Source organism: Myodes glareolus, chromosome 4 (assembly GCF_982192425.1).
Source record: "Myodes glareolus chromosome 4, mMyoGla1.1, whole genome shotgun sequence".
In the NCBI taxonomy this organism is placed as follows: domain Eukaryota; kingdom Metazoa; phylum Chordata; class Mammalia; order Rodentia; family Cricetidae; genus Myodes; species Myodes glareolus.
This window is the reverse complement of record NC_142029.1, coordinates 25821444-25840332: the sequence shown is the minus strand read 5'-3', so window position 1 is coordinate 25840332 and position 18889 is coordinate 25821444. Positions and strand designations below refer to the sequence as shown.

At 39.8% G+C, this 18889-nt stretch overlaps 1 protein-coding gene across 1 annotated transcript in view; it reads left to right on the top strand.

Annotated features, from left to right (window-relative positions):
• Positions 1-17717, top strand: part of Rab8b (RAB8B, member RAS oncogene family) — a 69519-nt gene extending 51802 nt beyond the window's left edge. Inside the window, exons 2-8 of the mRNA XM_048424426.3 lie at positions 649-709; positions 2310-2370; positions 8549-8626; positions 9474-9563; positions 10610-10675; positions 12810-12860; positions 13646-17717. Of these exons, the coding sequence (XP_048280383.1) occupies positions 649-709; positions 2310-2370; positions 8549-8626; positions 9474-9563; positions 10610-10675; positions 12810-12860; positions 13646-13738 (500 nt within the window). The 3' untranslated portion in view covers positions 13739-17717. The remainder of the gene's footprint in view (positions 1-648; positions 710-2309; positions 2371-8548; positions 8627-9473; positions 9564-10609; positions 10676-12809; positions 12861-13645) is intronic.
• Positions 17718-18889: the final 1172 nt, after the last annotated feature.

Genomic DNA, 18889 nt, shown 5'->3' with positions numbered 1-18889 from the left:
CAGGCCTAGTCAAGTGAGCTCTTTGTTGTCATGGTTGTTCTCTCTGGAATTCTGAAGTTGGCCAGGGCTGAAAACCACGGTGGCTGTTTCACTTCCAGGCGGTAATTCATTGGGACATTTGTTAAGATGTCTATGAAGTCCCTCCTAATTGTATGAAATAGAAAAAGCTTTCCCTCCCTTGTCATGAAATGGGCGGAGTCTCTTTTTATTTTTTCTTAAGTTTGCAGGTTCTGACTAAGCAAATGAAGAGAGGGAAAGAAAATTGTTTTAAAGAGGCTCCATGGCCTTCTGTAGGGAAAGGTTGGGGCATGTGGACTGAAAGCATTGTGTATATATATATTTCAGGAAGGAGAAAATATGTTCTCAGTTCTTCTGAGTTATGTAACTTTGCAGGATGTAGTCCATTTGTGCCCAGATAATGAGGCTGTAATCCTGCATTTCACATGTGTGGGAATGCTCTGCAGAGGGATCAGCATTCCTTTCCCCAGCCTGTATTCAGGGGAAACATGCCATTCACACCCTCTGTGCACTCACATTTTCCAGTGCGTTGGAGAGCTTTTTTTCTTCAATAGAAATCTTTGTTCCCTCCCTAATAAGACTTGGATTGAATCTGAGGAACTTAGCATATCCTTCTTTGTTTTCTGGCAGGGATTGATTTTAAAATCAGAACGATAGAACTCGATGGAAAGAAAATTAAGCTTCAGATATGGTAAGTAAAAAAAAAAAGACACATGGAGTTTCTATTTGAATTGGGACCTGAAAGTGGGGTTAAAATGTGATTCAGGGTATTAGAGACATTGTGCAATCCCTCAGATCTTTCTTTTATAAAAACCAAGGGAAATAAGCGCTGCACATCCCTCTGTGGCAGAGAGGGGAGGTGAGGAGCAGAACTGATCCAGAAGAGGTCCAGAGCCCATCCTTCCAAACCTCTATACAAGAAGAAACAAATTCTCAAAAGCATAAAATAGTTCTTCATTGGAGTTGCCACTATGACTTAGATGCAGCAAAATGGCTGAGTGTCACAGACCATGGACTTCTTCTAGCCACAGTATCTTAAATTAAGGACTTCTTTCCGTCACTAAGATGGAATACTTGCTGGGCAGTAGTGGTGCACACCTTTAATCCCAGCACTCAAGAGGCAGTGGCAGGTGGATCTCTGAGTTCAAGGCTAGCTTGGTCTACAAAGTTAGTTCCAGGACAGCCAGGGCTACACAGAGAAACCCTGTCTAGAAAAAAAAGAAGAAGAAGAAGAGAGAGAATACTTAAGACACAGGATTTATAAAGAAAAAATGGTTTGCTTTGGTTCAGTTAGTCTTAGGTTTGGTGGAACCATTGGTTTGGATCTCTGATGAGGTGCTGGATAGCAATGGCAGGGAATGAATGCATGGCAGAGCACACTTTGTAGGCTAGGAAGGTAGGACCCAGGATGCTACAGTTCACTTGAAGAACGTGCTTCCCACTAAGCCCAGTCAAGATTCCTTCACCTCTCAGTATCACCACCCCAAAGACTAAGCCTTGAAGATGTGGCCTTTGGGGGAAGCTTCTCCAAACCATTGTGTCTTTCCAGGCCCTGCTTTTTCTCACCTGTAAATGAGTTACATTGATAAAGAATAGAGGTCTTCAATAGCCCTGGTATTTCATAATTTATTAACTAGAGCCTATTTAACTGAAAAAGCAAGGAAGAAAACAAATAATGCCTTGTCTTGATTCAGGCTACTGTGAATTTAAAAAACAAATTAAAAATTTGAGATGTTTATGTTTAGTCTTTGGGAACTTCGAGAATGATGTTAGACTCCAGGTTCCTGTGTGGTTAACTGCAGGCTCTGCTCTGAAAGTGTTCTGGAGGAGGCATGCTTTGTTCTGCTCTGCTGAGCAGAATGTACACATTTGTAAGTCCGGTTCAGCAGTTTGCTTTGTACAGAAATCACAATGCAGTCAAGAAAGCAGAATGCCTTAATCATGTAGCACTTAGAGAAAGGACTGTCGCTGCCTCCAGGAGCCCAAGAGTTTAGAGCTATTCTCTGTTTCCTCCCACATGCCAGTTCCTACGGACCTATGTATTTGGTTTCCTGTTGATGCTTTTAGCATCAAGTCCTGGTTCTCATCCCAGTCATTGTGAGATCTGACAGACTCCAGTGGCCACCACTGCCTCTGGCTCTCAAGGCACAGTGTGCTGTCTGTGTCTCAGGCTCCTTTTCCCAGCCACCCTGCACTGGGAGCAGATCGGGATTCTATCTCATGTAACTTGGGGTCCTCACCTGTGTTGCTGGTAACTTTTTAAATCACTCTTTCTTTGTTTCAAATTTTAGGGACACAGCAGGCCAGGAAAGATTTCGAACAATTACAACAGCATACTATAGAGGAGCCATGGTGAGTGGGTTTTGGGGTTTTTATGCTGTCAGGCGAAAATAAAATAGGGGTATTCATTGCCTATATATAGTTATGAAACTAGAGTCTAGAACTACCTTCTTCAGCAAGGCAAGCTTGGTCCTGGAAACCTGACTGGAGCAAACAGGGAATGAGGACAGGACAAACAGACAGACAGAAAAGCTGGGCTTCAGTGGCTGTGCTTGCTTTGATGAATCAGCACGTGCACACACCGTATCAGAGTGTTGGCAGTGTACAGAAGAGGAAGAAGGGCTCTTTTGTCTCCACAGGAGGAGTGTGGCTAATGTCATCTGGGGGCAGTTTAGGCACTGGATATCTGGGAAGAGGAAACGGCAGTCTTCGTAGATGCTTCCTGTACACTGTCAACATTCACACATAGACCAGAGGAAGGCTTTGATAATTCCTATGATTCCTTTCATAATTCCTATGAGTCCAGGGCATTGTGTCCTTGTCAATAATATACATTCCGTCAGGACTCCATTTGATTCTCACAAATTCAGTAAGGGCTTCCTCTCCTCCCTATAAAGTAAAGTGAAAAAAAAAATAAACTTTTAAATGTGAAATCAAGAGATTTTAAGGGTTTTGAAATTGTATTTGATTTTTAGTAGTTATATTTTTATATTAGTGTTTATAATAAGTAATCAAGCCATTAACTCTTAGATATTCTAGAACTCCTCTACATTCTGCTGAGGTATTTTTATATTTTTTGTTATCTTTTTTCCTTTTATTAGTACTTGATGGCAGTCTTCGCAAACCACAAACCTTTGACTAAGTGTTTCTTTCTTGTACTCTTTTACCCCTCAGTCCTATAGCCATATCACTCTTTATCTCTCTCCACCCCTGCAACCTGGCCTTGATTATGGCTTTTTGCCTGGCTAAGGAAGTGGCTGAATGATTCATAACTCTAGAGGACCTTGGCTGCTAGGACCTTCTGGGCTCCTCCTGACCATGTCCTAATTATCATAGTTCCGTCACCATTTCTGCCCTCACATGCTTCTCTACTTAATGCATTTAGTGTCTGCTGATTCTGGGCAGGTCTTTTGTGGTGTGGGGAATACAGTGGTGGTGAGCAACTTGGAATCTGAGGTGTATGGCCGTGCTTGGAATGTCAGGCCCAGAATAGAACTTCATCGCTAGCTTTTAGGCCTGAGTCTGGGGATGTGGCTCAGTGGTAGAACATGCAGTTGATGTGCCTGATGTTAACTCTCTTGTACCAAAAACCAAATAAATTAAGTAGACATAAGCCAAGCCCAAGTTTGAGCCTTAAATTTTGATGATATGCTCAGACAGTCTTTGAAAGTTAAACCATTAAGCTCATGGAGCCCACCTGATAGGTTGTAAGGTACAGCTACTGAGATTCCTGGGAATGACAGAAGGTTACAGAGCTGAAGGGGTGATGGCTGTCCTTTGCATCCAGGAAGCTGTGGCCTGGATCTATAGGTCCTTCCACTACAGTACTGTCACTTCTTCCTCCTCTACTTCCCCTTGTCTACCATTTTTTGAGTATTAGTAACTCATCTCTACCACAAGAATGACGGTTCCTGTTAACACATTAGCATACCACTAGCCGTTTACTGTGTTTCTACACTTGGCCCTGTGATACTGTCTTAGTTAGGGTTTCTATTGTTACAATAAAGTACTGTGATCAAAATCAACTGGGAAGAAAGGATTTATTTCATCTTATAACTAGTAGTCCTATCATCCAGGAAAACTGGGACAGGAACTCAAGGCAGGAACCTAAATGCAGGCGCTGATGCCAAGGCCATGGAGAAGTACTAGCTACTGGCTTGTTCCTTATGGCATGCTCACTTTGCTTTTTTAGTACTCAGGACTCTCAAGTGGGCTGAACCTTCTCGCATCAGCCATCAATAAGAAAATGCTCAAACTAGCCAGAGCTAGTTAAACCTTTAAGATTGTAAAGTGTTCTTATTATCATAAAGAGAGGGACTGCTGCTCTTTTATTTTGCTTAGATTGGAATCAGAGGAAAGGGACCCCTTGGGTGAGCCAAGGATATATTTGTTGGTGTTTGTTTCTCCAAGGAAGATAAAAAAGAACATTTTTACAGGGAAGGTTTGGTGTAGTTCACCAAACCTTTTGGTGAACCTTTTGATTAGAAGCATCTTAGACGCACTAGTGTTTGTGTTGGCCAGTGTTTTACATTCTGGGACTAGGCGATCCCACACTTTCTATGTTCCCTTTCCCTTGAGAGTAGGCAGGAACACTGCCTTGTGGAGTGACTGTCTTGCTTGGATATTTAGCTCTAGGACATGGTGCAAAGAAAGAGGCCAGTGGGATGTGTAACTTAATTTAGACTCAAGGATTATCTGGCTTTCTCATGTTTCTACTCCCTCATCTTCCTTCCTATTACTTCACATACTTACAGATCATCGCTATTCTGGATAGTACTGTCTTTTCCAGTCTGAAGGTAGAACTTTTCTCTTTTGTTTTGCTGTTCCAGACACAGTAGATGCTCAGTAAATACTTGCTGACAGTGTGAATCAGGGGAAGACTCTCCAGAAAAATGCTGTTCTGTTGCAGTCTTGGGTCTCAGGCTGTTCCCCTGAGTTATAGGGCTGTTGTATTTGCAGGGAGTGTGCCATTCCCAGCAGGTGTGGTCAGGCTATGCTGTGCTTGGTTGGATCAGGCATGCAACATTCTTCTGGAGTCTGCCACTATGTAGATTCCTTAGTTTTATTTACAGACTTCACAGTAAACCTTGATTGGACAGTTAGGCTGCAAGGGGAAGAAGGGCCATGTCCTTACATTATTGTTATTTCTCATAGACCAGTAACTTCTGAATTCTTAGGCAACAATTCTCATTGTAGACTGTACTAGATCTATAAAGTTTACCTGGTACAGTTAATTTATATTTCTAGCAGGTTCGTATTAATATCAGTTACCTTACAACCATAGGAAATAGTGTAATGACTTTTGCTACTGAGTAAGTTAGTAATAAATAGCTGCTGTTTGTTGAGGCCAAGTTATGTCCTGAATTCTGGGTTAAGTAGTTAAGAAGAATCTCACATTGGAGACCGAGAAAGCTAAAATACTGTTTTCCAGGATCTCCCTGTTAAATACCTAAACTAGAAGCATCTAGTTTGAGAGCCTCTACCCTTCACACCATGCTGTTCAATTTCTGTGCTTACCAAAGGAAGGGACATTTGAGGCAGACAGGGTATCATTTAGCCCAAATGATAGATAATAGTGCTATAGTAGTTACTTGGTTAATTTTAACTGTAGATAGTGAAATACTTTGCATCAGTAATTATTGCTATTTTTTTTATTGTGGTAAATGATAGGTAGCATAAAACATATTTTTTCATTTTAAAAGTGCACTTTTTCATTTTTTTTTTAAAAAAAATCTTTTACAAAGTATATAGCCAAAGTAAAATGAGCATTTGAGGCAAGGACGGGTAGGATAGAGGAGAATATTGCTTGTCATTTTAAAAATTACACACCTTTTCTTCCAGTACTCAGGAGGCAGAGGTAGGCAGATCTCTATGAGTTCGAGGCCAGCTGGTTTATATAGCAAGTTCCAGGTCAATCAAGACTATGTAGTGAGACTCTGTCTTAAACAAACAAAAACAATACTTTCCCCCTTGCTGTTAAAAGTGGATCTAAGTGGTATAAAAAAGCTTTAGGAATTCCAAGAAAGCATCTCAAATCCTATCTTCCTGAGAGAGAACTCTTAATATTTTTTATTTCTTGACTTTTTTGTCTAATGTGTTTTATATGATTTGTATATGTTTACATTTATAGTTACGGACAAAGTTGGAAGCCAGCCTGTGCAGGACTTTGCCTGCCATACTGTGGAATTTAATTCTGAGAACAGTAGAGGGTACTGTGAGTGTTTGAGCATTGAGTTGCTCATGGGTGTCTATTCAGAAAAGAGACCAGAAAAGGTCAGAGTGAAAGCAGGAAGACAGCTGAAGATTGGGCCAGCAGTTCCAGGAAAGGCTAACTGAGGAGAATCTAATAATCTAGTACATGAGTGGAGGAGGCCAGGCTCTGGAAACACTGAATCACAGGCTCTTCAGGTCCTAGGGACTGACTGTGAGGGAAGCCCCAGGTGTTGACGCCACTGCTGGGCTTTTATTGCCCTTCACCATGTGATAGTAAAGGAAGAGTAGGAGATTTGGGAGGACTCACAATCTTCTATTTTACTTCTGAGAATTTGTGGTGACTATAGGAGATAGCTAACAGCTGCTGTCTAGACAATGTTCCCTAAAGGACATCTTGCTTGGTCTGCCTTCTTGGACCCATCTTGTCCCTCTTCCCAATAGATTTGTGTATCTTCTTTTTTTAAGAAAAAAGATTTTATTTATTTATTTTATGCATTTGAGCGCTCTATCTGAATGTATGCCTTTATTCCAGAAGAGGGCATCAGATCACATCACAGATGGTGACAAGCCACCATGCTGTTGCTGGGAATCGAACTCAGGACCTCTGAAAGAACAGCCAGTGCTCTTAATCACTGAGCCATCTCTCCAGCCCCTTAAGCTTCCTTTGAGTCAGTTGAGTGTATGCTGGATGTTCAATGACAGAATGCTATTGGATTTGTTGTTGTTGTTTTGTTTTTGTTTTGCTATGTGGCAGGTACCATGGGCTTCCTTCTTCATCAGTCCCAGCCCTTTTGTCGGGTTGACTCTTCTTGGTCTTCATGCCTTGGCTTTACTCATTTACTCATTTTCTTAGAGAAACTGTCCTCACTTGAGCCTTTTCACTAGATAAGATTATGCCCCAGTTGTTTTAGCTCAAAGTTCCCCATACTTCTTTGTAGCAATTGTTAGAATTCTAGTTAACTTTATATTGCTCTGTGTTCTTTGTTGATCATTCTTGAAAAGAAGGGACCTTGGTCATCCTTATCACTGCTCAGAATATCTAGTATAAGCAGAGTATCTAGCACATAGTAGGTATTCATCAAATTCTTGGGAGGAGTTGGAAGGTTTTTTTTGTTTGTTTGTTTGGTTTTTTTAATGATGTGTGTGTGTTATTTTAGATAAAGTTTTACTGTGGATCCCAGGCAGGCCTGAAGTTCTTCTCTGCCTCCTGAATGTTAGGATTTCAGACATGTGCATGGTCAGCTATGAAATCAGTATTTTTAGGCAGGCCTGAAGTTCTTCTCTGCCTCCTGAATGTTAGAATTTCAGACATGTGCCTGGTCAGCCATGAAATCAGTATCTCTGTCTCTCTGTTTACTCTCTTACGGTGCTGGACATCAGGCTGGAGGATTTACCCACGCTAGGCAAGCACTCTACACTGTACTGCCAGCCAACTCCATACTGTTGAATGGATTGATACTTAAGTGCACATAGCACTCACAGTACTGAAGAATGGTCCTGGAGATGCTATGACTCGGTATTTTCCGAGCCTGACCTCCTCCTCTCATTACCAGCTTATTAGGTTCTCCTCAGTTAGCTTTTCCTGGAGCTGTTGCCCTGGTCTTCAGTTGTCTTCCTATTTTCATGCTTAACCTCTTCCAGTCTCTTTTCTGCAAGGGCACCGTGACCGGCTCACACAGTTCTCACAATACTGAACAGTGGTCTGGGTACTTAGCATAGAGGCATTATTTGAACTAATTTGGAAGATAAATCTTTTAGATTTTACCAGGCAGGGAAATCTTTAAAAACACAATGACAATGCCTTAAGTAACCCATGTAATAAATACATTATGCTTTCGTAGGAGTTATTAGTGTTAAGACAAATGGTAGCCTTGTAAGCCTATATTGTTAGTCTGTATTCAATACAGGTAAGCCTGTATTGAAAGAAAAAATTTAGAACAGTATGGTCTTAGTCTCAGTAGAGGGAGAAAAAGAATCGTTTCCATTTGTAACAAGTGACTATGCCCTGGAAATGTCCCTCTTCCTCTAAGCATTCGCTGTCTGACTTAGCCAGGCCTGAAGCTTCAGCTGGTGCTGATCACTATCATGAGGTCAGGTATAAAGAGCGGCTCACCTTTCCCACAATCACTAATTCTTTAAAGTTAACAGTGAAGATGTTAACATTTCATTTAGACAGTGAAACAATAGCAGAATTCATTTGTTTTTGCCTCTTTATTTTTCAAATTTATTATGAATAAATTTAAAGACTACAGATGTCCTGCATTGTGAGCTGTAAGTATATGAAATATGACATAAAGCCTTTTGTTTCCTCCCATAGGGAATTATGCTGGTCTATGACATCACCAATGAAAAATCCTTTGACAATATTAAAAACTGGATAAGAAACATTGAAGAGGTATGTCTGCAAGGGGAGTAGAAGTACTGGGCATGTGGTGGGCTGTCGCTTTCTCCTGGAGGTGGCTGCTGCTGAGGGGCAGAAAGGACAGGACAGGCCCACCCTGCCCACTGAAGAAAGCCAGATCCCCAATGGTGCCAGGTCAACAGCTCTATAGAGATAGTAGACAAGAGAGTTTTCATTTTTAAACTCAGGTCAGAGCTTATACAACATCATCTGGGTCCGTGGTTTTCCCCTAAGGAAACAGGTGAGGAAGGAGTGACTTGCCAGTGTCCATGGAGCCTGGAAGATGACCTACAGCTAAGATATCTGGTTCCCATCTCTTTTACTAGCATAAATAAATAGATTTCTGCAACTTTTTTCCCTTTCTAACATTTTTTTCTCCATAGATAGTTGAAATTTGGGTTAGTTCCAGGATAGTTGGTACTAAGTTTTCTTTGAAATCTCCATGGCATTTCAGAAAGAAACTGACTAGGAAATAATTTAGTACATTTGAATGAACTCATATAATTGATCTTTTTAAATAGTTCAGACCCCAGGTTGCTTTCTCTACTGGGTGACTCAGTACTTAAGTTTCTTCTGTTTTTGACTGGAATAATTGTTGGAAGATTTGGCTGTTGTATTTGAATTATGAGAATAAGTGTGAGCCTTTTGGGGTAAGATGTTTGTATAGGCTCTGTGAAGGCTCTGAGCTGAAGTAATTTTCCCTTCTACCTTTAAGCGTCTTTTTGAATTAGGCTTGTGTTGAGTGAAAGATAGTCTTGTTGCCGAACAAGCTGCCATGTTTCCGATAGGTTGGGGTGGTCTCGCTCAGGCTGTTCTTATACTGCACTCTTTCTCCCTGCAGCATGCCTCTTCAGATGTTGAAAGAATGATCCTGGGTAACAAATGTGATATGAATGACAAAAGACAAGTGTCAAAAGAAAGAGGGGAGAAGGTAAGTTTGAAGCAGATGAGTAAAGGGTGCAGTCCACTGCCATTCAGCATTTGTTTTCTAGGTACTGACTTACGTTTTTAAAATATCTGCTTTAGTCCCTTAAGGACTGACTATCAAACAACATTGAGATGTAGTCTGTACTTGGATAGTGGGCATTAGTATTCAGGTCCAACCCCGTTTATACCATCCAGTCATGACTCAGCCCTAGAGGATGCTGGGAGGTACAAGCTGGCCTGCCTTAAGATCCAGTAGCTCTTGTTCAGGCTCTTTCAGATTTGTGAGAAATGCTCAGCTTTGAGGTTACAGTAACTCAGTTTCTGAAAAACTATACTAGTGTAGGTGAAATTTCAGCCATGATCACTTTCCAGTTCATTGTTTTCCCTAAGAGTATAGAAAGTTAGCTTCAGTTCATGAGCAGCAAGCTCCTGGTGTCGGAGGTGACATTTGCAGGCGCCTGTCTGTCTTACATCTGTAGAGTAAATGATTATTTTTTGTCACGTTTGCTTATTGTATTTTCTCAATTCTTGAGAGACTTTTCTGCAGTGATGGGCACAGACCCATTTGTCTTTCAGTGTGAGCACCAACGTGTCCTTGGAAGCCTTCACTTGATTTGAGTAGTGTTACATGGGTTAGAACCCTGAAAAGAGTTCAGATTTGCCGTTCTGTTTCACAGGGCAGTTCTTTTAGAGAGGAAGGTCAGGCTAGTTACACTTGGAGAGTTCTGCTCCTGGAGACAAGAAACAGGAGTAAATGAATCCCAGGTGGTGGTAAGGCTGAGACTCCATCTCATAGTTTTTCTTGTGTGTTTGGTAGAGACCCACAAGTACAACAGAACAAATTTCTAACATGACATTTTAAACAGAAGCTGTGTCATTTTTAGACTATGTTAAATTATAGAATTTAAAGCACAGTACAAGAAAAACAAACAAAAGTGAAAACCACGAGTTCTGGCATAGACTCTTGGGGGCTTTGACAGTGTGTATTCTACTAAGGGCTTGTATGTCCAAGCCACTTTCCCTAAACTTGATTTTCTGTTTGCCTTTCAGTTAGCAATTGACTATGGGATTAAATTTTTGGAGACAAGTGCAAAATCCAGCACAAATGTAGAAGAGGTAAGGAATGAACCCAGTCAAAGCTTCCTGAGTACTTCTATGCCTTGGGCTTTTACATAGACTCTGCCCCCTGGATTTCTTGCATATGGCCTCCACATGGGTTATGTTAAGATTGCTCAATTAAGATTCTCAGAAGAGAGGAGATACAAGTTCATATTAAGTTCAGTGCAGCTATTTGTTGGGGAAGTTAGCAATTGCAGACTCGGTGTCCTCTGCTCACTTGCCGTAATCACTTGAGTTTAACCACTGTCTCTTGAGTGGATTCCCTTTGTGTGCACATTTGAAGTAGATGAAGCATGACACTATAATACTATGGCATTTAGTAGATATAAGAAAATAGTTTTCATAGATTAGTCTTAATACATTTCCATTAAGTTAGCCGTTATAACAGAATTATCTGGGGGGCTGACAAGGTGGCTCAGAGGGCAGAGGAGCTTGCCAGGGGGTCCGAGTTTGGGCTTTAGGATCCATGTCCTCTGACCGCTCTGTTTGCATTGTGGCAAACATTATCTATACACACAAACACAACAAGCAACTAAAATATAGTAAAATTTTTTTAAGAAGCTCATCTAAGGTCTTCAATGAACAGATGAAAATTATAATTTTATGATCAGTTTTTAAAAATTAACAAAATATCACCAGTATTTCTACCCTTTCTGAAGAAAACCTGCTCTAGAAAACTGTAGATGATCTGTGTCTTTAATTGCCATGTAATAGAGTTAGTACCTGTGCTTAATGATCCTCACAGTTCCAACTAAGCTTTAGTGTCTGAGATTCTTCTCTCCTTCTTTACACATGGCTGGAATAGCAAGACTTCAGTGGCCTTAGTAGTCAATGGGTACTTGTCAGGACTTTTTCTTTCTGCAAAACAATCAGCACTAATTTTTCAGGTTGCCTACTGAGTATTGAGAAACAGGAACTTGACGCTGATTTATTTTCATAAGCATAGATAAAAAGGAAAAAAAAGAAAAGCAAACTTCCTTCTTTTGTGAACGGATTCCTTCCACCAAAGTGGGGGAGCTTATTATGTCTGCTCCTGTGGGGGCACCCCTCAATCTTGACCCCAGAATGAATTTCATACCTCTGTGGAAACAAAGTAAAAATGATGACAGATGTTTTTTTAAAGAAGCCAGTGAGTGAAGTGGGTTTTCTCGGCTTCCTTTTAAATTGATTTCCACACGTGCGTGCGCATGTGGTTTAGGTGAGTTCTGGGAACCAGCAGTTCAAAGTATTAAGGCATGGTCAATTCTGCATACTTAAGTATGCCCTCAGAAGAGGTCAGAAAGAAAAGGTTTAGGTTTTTGTGAGGTGGACTCTTAGAGCTATAGTTTAATCCATACTTGTTCTTAGGGCACTTCCTAAACAGATTTTAACATTGTGTTGGGTAGTTTTAGGTCAAGTTAAAGTCATCTGAGAGGAAGGGACCTCAATTAAGAAAATGCCTCCATAAGATCAGGATTTAGGCAAACCTGTAGGGTATTTTCTTAATTCTTAGTGATTGATGGAGGAGGACTGAGCTCATTGAGGGTGGCGCCACCCCTGGATTGGTTGTTCTAGGTTCTATAAGAAAGCAGGCTGAGCAAGCCATGTGAAGCAAGCCAGTGAGCAGCGCCCTCCATGGCCTCTTTATCAGCTCCAGGTTCTTGCTGTGCTTAAATTTCTGTCCTGATTTCCTTTGATGATGAACTGTGATGTGGAAGCATGATCTGAATAACCCTTTTCTCCCCAAGTTGCTTTGGTCATGGTGTTTGATCACAGCAATAGTAACCCTAAGGCAAGCATCATCTGGGCCAGAGGTTGAAGCCTTTACCTAGGGGAGCAGGGTGGTTTAAACAGAGCCTTTCCCCTGTTCCTAGTGTATTGAGAAAACTACTTATAACTGTGTGTGCCACATTAGGAACTTGTGGCAGACATTACATGCATAAAAAAATTGATGAAGAAATGACAATGTGACAACACTGGAAAATGTGATATAACTGAAAAAGCCAATAACATATATGCTAGAATTTTTGTTATACTATTTTTTTCAATTAGAAACTCTGAAGTGGTATATTCACAAATAAATAATAAAAATTCTATATTTCTGTTTTGAAATACAATTATTTAACAATAATGTTGTTTATTTTACCTTTAGGCATTTTTTACACTTGCACGGGATATAATGACAAAACTCAACAGAAAAATGGTTTGTATGACTTATACTTTTTATTTCTATGATACAACCTTTCAGCATGGTACTCAACAGAATGGACAGCATGATTATAATAGGCTAACATTAACCTTATTTGTTCCTGATGCATTCATATCATCGCACCGGTGGTTCTATTTTCTATTGCTTTGGGTTGTTTCTGCATCACAGCTGCCTCAGCTCTTTCCTCTGGCTCCTTAAGTGGTAGTTAATTGAATTTTATCAGAATAGTGAAAATAATAATGGTAGAAATTTTTTTTCATAAAATTGTCTAGTTCAATTTTCATGTAATACATACTTATATCTGTGTAATGATGATCTTGGAATTGCTCAAGTTCACTTCAATTTGAACTGTCAGAGATGAATCTTTAGGACATCCTAAAGTTCATTTTACCATGGGTCCTCATGAAAACTATCTCCCTTCTATTACCAACTCTTCTTGCTACTTACTGCCTTAGCCCTGTTTCCATCATTATCCTTGACACCTAACAGGCCTTGGCTGAAATTGCTTTAAACTAGATATGGGATTGTCCTCCCTAACACATAGTTAAAACCAAAGTGCTAACTAGGCTAAGAATATCTGTCTCTTTTTAATCCACCTCTTGCAAAAAAGAAGGCAATGCTGAGACTTAACTAATTCTTCCTCTGGTAGAACTTTGCAGTGAGCATGGGTGAGAGTGTACTAGAGTGTATTCCCCACATGGTGTGCTTTTACTTTGTAGGTAATTGAGGTCAAACCTGAAATTTTGGTTTCCTTAGCTGCTTCATGTCCTATTTTTCAGAATGACAGCAATTCATCAGGAGCAGGTGGGCCAGTGAAAATAACAGAAAACCGGTCTAAGAAGACAAGTTTCTTCCGTTGTTCATTGCTTTGATGAACTCTTTGTTTCTGAGAGACTGCAGTATACCTAGAGGGCCCTTCCCTGCTTCTCTGAAAGCACAGGTTACCCAGCCTCAGAGTCACCTTGCCCGACTGCTGCGGAGAGCACCATGGAACTCTAGACCTCCCAACACAGAACACCAAGTGGATTCCAGCCACATGGCCTAGCAAAAGAGCAGGCTCTTTTCTTCAGACATGGAAGCAATGACGTGGAGACACACGCAGGACCTAACTGGTTTTTCCTTGTTTTACTGCCTGTCCGGAAAGCTGCTGTCTTTCTTTGCACATGAGTGTCAGTCTTTCTGTGGTACAGCATAATCTTAGACTCCTAACTGAGCACTTTAGTGGCATGAAGTTCTAGACTTATATATCTGGGGATATTTAAAGACAGCAGAATATTAAACAGAGGTTGATATACTAAAATTAAAGAATGGTGGCCTGGATCATATGGCCAAAAGTTCTTCTATTGGTAGCATTTATTAAAGAACTTTGATTTGCAGTATTCTTAAAAATTATTAAATTCTGATTAACTTTTAAAATTCATAAAAAATGCCCATCTGTTCACAGAGGCCACATCATTTTCATCTTTTCAGGTGGTTATCAATTTTGCTCATCTCTGAGTAGCTTGTATTCTTTTTAAGTTGGCTGCCACTGCCTCCTCTCTGAAACAGCATGTAGAAAGCACTCTAGTCTCACTGTTTCTGAGGGTCATGTTTGCTGTCCCTTTTCCTGCCTGACTTCTTGTCATTATTTACTTATCTAAAATCAATAATATATGTAAGAACTGTTGTGTCTGTCTGTGAACTTCATGCATTGGGATTTCACATAGGGAGAGAAATGGTCATTAGGGCTTTATTATCACATCCAGCTATGGTCTTATCACACCAGAATATGTAAATATCCCTTCTTAGTTTTACCCATTAACTTGTATTACCCATTTCTTAACCATAGTCCCCATCTGCGAGAGAGTTAACAAAGGTTAGATTTAGATTTCAGTTTGTGTAAAACATACCTATATGGAGAGAAATTAGACATGCTGGTGTAAGATAGTTGTTAGTAATGATGAAAATAATGACTTTTGGTTCTATTTGGTGTTTAAAAAAATATATATATAAAAGTAATTAGACCTAGCATATCCTCCAGAAATCTTGTCTTTTCATTCGAGCACATACGATCCAGGTTTCAGCTTTTACACAGCCATTGCTGAATGTATAGGACCCAGCCCTTTACATTTAGGTTTGTAGTTAGAGATGTGGTGTGGCTATCTAGGCCAAAGCCAACCGAAAGCTTTGCTGCCTTCTCACCAAATGCTGGTTCTGATGTTTCTTTTGTAGATAAACCACCACACTAGAGGGGTAGTTAACTTATGTGCCAAATACAGATCAAAATGTCACTGCTGTTGTTGTAGCCTTCAGTGTCCTAACGCACAGGGCATAGAAACAGGTGACAAGGGAAAAGAACTGGTAGCAGTCACTCCCCCTGCTCTTGTTCTGTACATTAAGACCTGGAAGTGGAAACGGACATGGATATTTGGTTACACGGGGAATTCTGCTTCAGTACTTGGACCAGTCAGGCCTTCCCATCTGTGGAAAGACTCAAAAGCATTCCAGTGACTGCAAGCATACCAGAGTTATTTTTGGTGGATACGCTGACTTTATTGTGGACAAACTGTAGCCTTTTCTTCTTTTTCCCTCGTTACCTATCAGCTTAAAGTCACACGTGACTCTCCAGGGGTCAGTAGTTCTCTCAGTGAGAATTGATTGTAAGTCTAACATCTTTAAATTAAATACGTTCAAATTAAAAATGATATTTTTTTAGAAATGTCTTATCACTACTTTTCTGGGGAAAAAAGTTCAAGTTCAAGCAGTTACAGTGATAGCAAAGTACTTTGCAAAAAGCAGGAGCTGTGACCCCATATCCGAATGTAATTCTCTCAGCACTTACCTCTGGCTGTTTGGTGTCTTAACACTTTGGTTTCTATCTCAGGGGTTGTCTGCAAACCAAAACTGACATGTTCTGTGGTCAGCTTTTTTTTTTTTAAACAAACAAACCAGAATGCTTTGCTTTTGATTCTTCACTCTTGTGTCTTTTGTGGGTTAATAACTAGTCTCCATGAACTTCTCTTTGAATGAGCCTGTAAATGTTAGGTGAGTCTAAAAGTGCTCTTTGAAGTAGCAGCAAACTGGGAGTTTATTCTCTGTTATATAGAAATAAATTGTCCTTGCTATTTTCTTACATTTAGCTCTGCTAAATTGTATATAATTTGAACCAGACCATAGGAAATTGACTTTCTGCATGGTAAAAGCAACCCAACAACTTTTCTTAATAATGTACATATGGTGCATTATTTTTTCTATTTGTAGATAAATTTAGTGACAGATAATTGTCTGTTCTCTGCTGAAACTCAAGAAATCTAGATTTCTCTTGTGTGTGTGTGCACGTGTGTGTGTGCACATTGTTGTGATCTTACAGGTGGGGTACAATAGAGATTTTGCAGCAGTATTAGTGGGTCAGTGACTGCACTTTATTACCATTGTGCTAATTTTTTGACAATAGTTGGACTCAAGAGTTTGAAAGGGAGTCTGAGGGTATCAGACAGTGAAGTGTGCTGTAACTAAGTAGCATGTAAATCAGTTGGTTGCACAATGTTTCGCTGGGAACCTATTCTAGCCTCTTTCTTCAGATGATGCTGAAGTGATCTCCCTGCACACTGGTCAGGGAAACCGCAGGGCTTCTTACTGCAGGTGGACATTTTGTGCAGTCTTTGTTATAAATTTCCTGAAGACTCTTTACCTTGAAGGACTGTTTTTTTTTTAATTATACCTCATTTAGCTAACTAATATTCTAATACCTGGAAGATAAACAGTGAGCCAGCCTCTAAGCATTCAACAAAATTTAGACAGCATGTTTTATCTTGTTTTGAACTGAAGACATCCTTGGAAAAGAGAAATTGACACCTTAGTTTCAAATAAAGCATGCATGTCAATATCCAGTAGCATACAAAATATGTTACCGCCCTTTCCATTAATTAATTTAGTTGTGCAATATACAGTAAATTGTTCCAAGTAAGAAATGACCACTGCGTTTTAGAGGCTCCAAATTCTGAGAATCTCTGTTAGGGATTATGAAGTATCTTCCTCTGAGCAGTAGAACAACAAATTAGCAGACTTTCTCTTCAAGCTTATGACTTAGATGCTTTTATAAATATACCTTAATCTTTAAAGATGAAATTTTAAACCTAGAATTTTAAAACCGCATTTCATTATGTTGGCTTACTGATCTCAAAATTTCTTCACTTCAGTTTTTTAGACTTAAAAAAAACTAAACAAAACAAAGAAATCTTCATTTATCTTTCTCGTTACATCTAACGGCAAAGAAGACTGTCTGAAAATGAAATCCCTTGATTCAGAAGGACATAGCAGGTCAGGAGATACTAATAAAATTTATTAGAGCCATGTTCATTAGAAACTAAATGACTGAGTACAGAAATGGAAATCAGCAAGCATTTGTTTTAAGGATTTCCTGACTTTAACTTTGTGTCTTGAGATGTGTGCCATATGCCAGGAACTAACAACTTTATACTTCATCTTTGTACCTTTTTAAAAATGGACTTCTGATTGTTCATTCCAATGGCCTTACAGATGGGTTTGTCTTGACTGTCTGCAACTGATGCTGCAGTTCCCTTAATGCAAAACGCCGGGAACTGTCTGATAAAAATCATGCCCCCGTGGGCACTATGAAGATTTTTCGTAGACTTCTGTGCTTAAACATTTTACTTTGCTCCCGTGGCTTGCTGTGGAAAGCTCCTGTGGATAATAGAGACCTGTCTTGTGGCTGGTCTGCTGAAGCCAGTTCATTAACTATACTGATACTGATGCTGTGTTTTGTTTTTTTTAAAAAATGGATTTTATTCCAGGTGGACTTTTTTTTACAATAATGTTCATCTAAAATAAAAACTACATAATGAAAATGTTCATGATTCTTAAGTGGATTGTACATTTTAGAATATATATAGATTTTAAACTGTATTTTAATTGATCTATGTTCATTTTACATGGTACTGAGTTTCATAAGGACATTTTAATGCAAGTATATAAGGTAGGTTGAGTATATTACCTCCTTGTACCTACCATTTCACCTTCCCATCTTTTCCTTCCCTCTCCCATTAGTTTCCTTTATTCCCTTAGACAGATTTTTTACACACATGCACACACACACACACGGTTTTATGTATCTATAAAATCTAGGACCCATAAATGAAGGAAACATCTGATATTTATCTAAGATTGGTTTAAATCTCTTAATTTGAATACCTCTATTCACTTATTAATTTTTTTTGCAAATGGCATTGCTCTCTGTGGCTGAAAAAATTCCCTTGTGTATATATGCCACATTTCTTTATCCATTCCTCTATAGTTAGACACCTAGGTTGGTTTAATGACTCAGCTACTATGAAGAGTGCTACAATAAACATGGATATGCAAGAGCCTCTGTGATGTATTGACGTAGAGTTCTTCAGATAGCTGGGTCATTTGGAAGCTCCACACCAACTTCCGTAGTTGACATTACCACCAACAGTTTATAAGAGTTCCTTTTCTCCACACCCTTCATTCCTGCCAGTATTTCTTTTCTTTTTTTTTTTTAAAGATGGCCTTGCTGTGTAGCCCTGATTGGCCTTGTATAGTACTTCAGACCCACAGAAGTCCCCTTGCCTTCTTGCCTTCTTCCTCAGCAGTGCTGGAACTAAAGGTGTGAGCCCTGATTTTGTTTTATTAATTAAGTCTTGACGTTCAGACTGGGGTAAGATGATCTCTCTATGTAGTTTATTTTCCCCCTCCCAAAGATTCAGGTTTATTAAGGGCATGAACAGTTACTGAGAGCCCCTGGTATCTAGGGGTAAGGTCTAATATGTGCCTAGGCAAACACGGAGGGATTCCACAACCTGGGACTACTTGAAAGTATGGATTTCAGCTTCAGCATGCCCATTTGGGCCTGAATGTACCTGACGAATAGGAATAGTTGCAGTAGGGCTTGCCTTGATGCTCAGCAAGGCCCCCAGAAGGCAGTGTCTTTCCACATTTCTTACACTAAAGGCTGAGCTGTGCCTATCCTTGTCTAGTGAGGTCATTCTCTCAATGAAGTACAC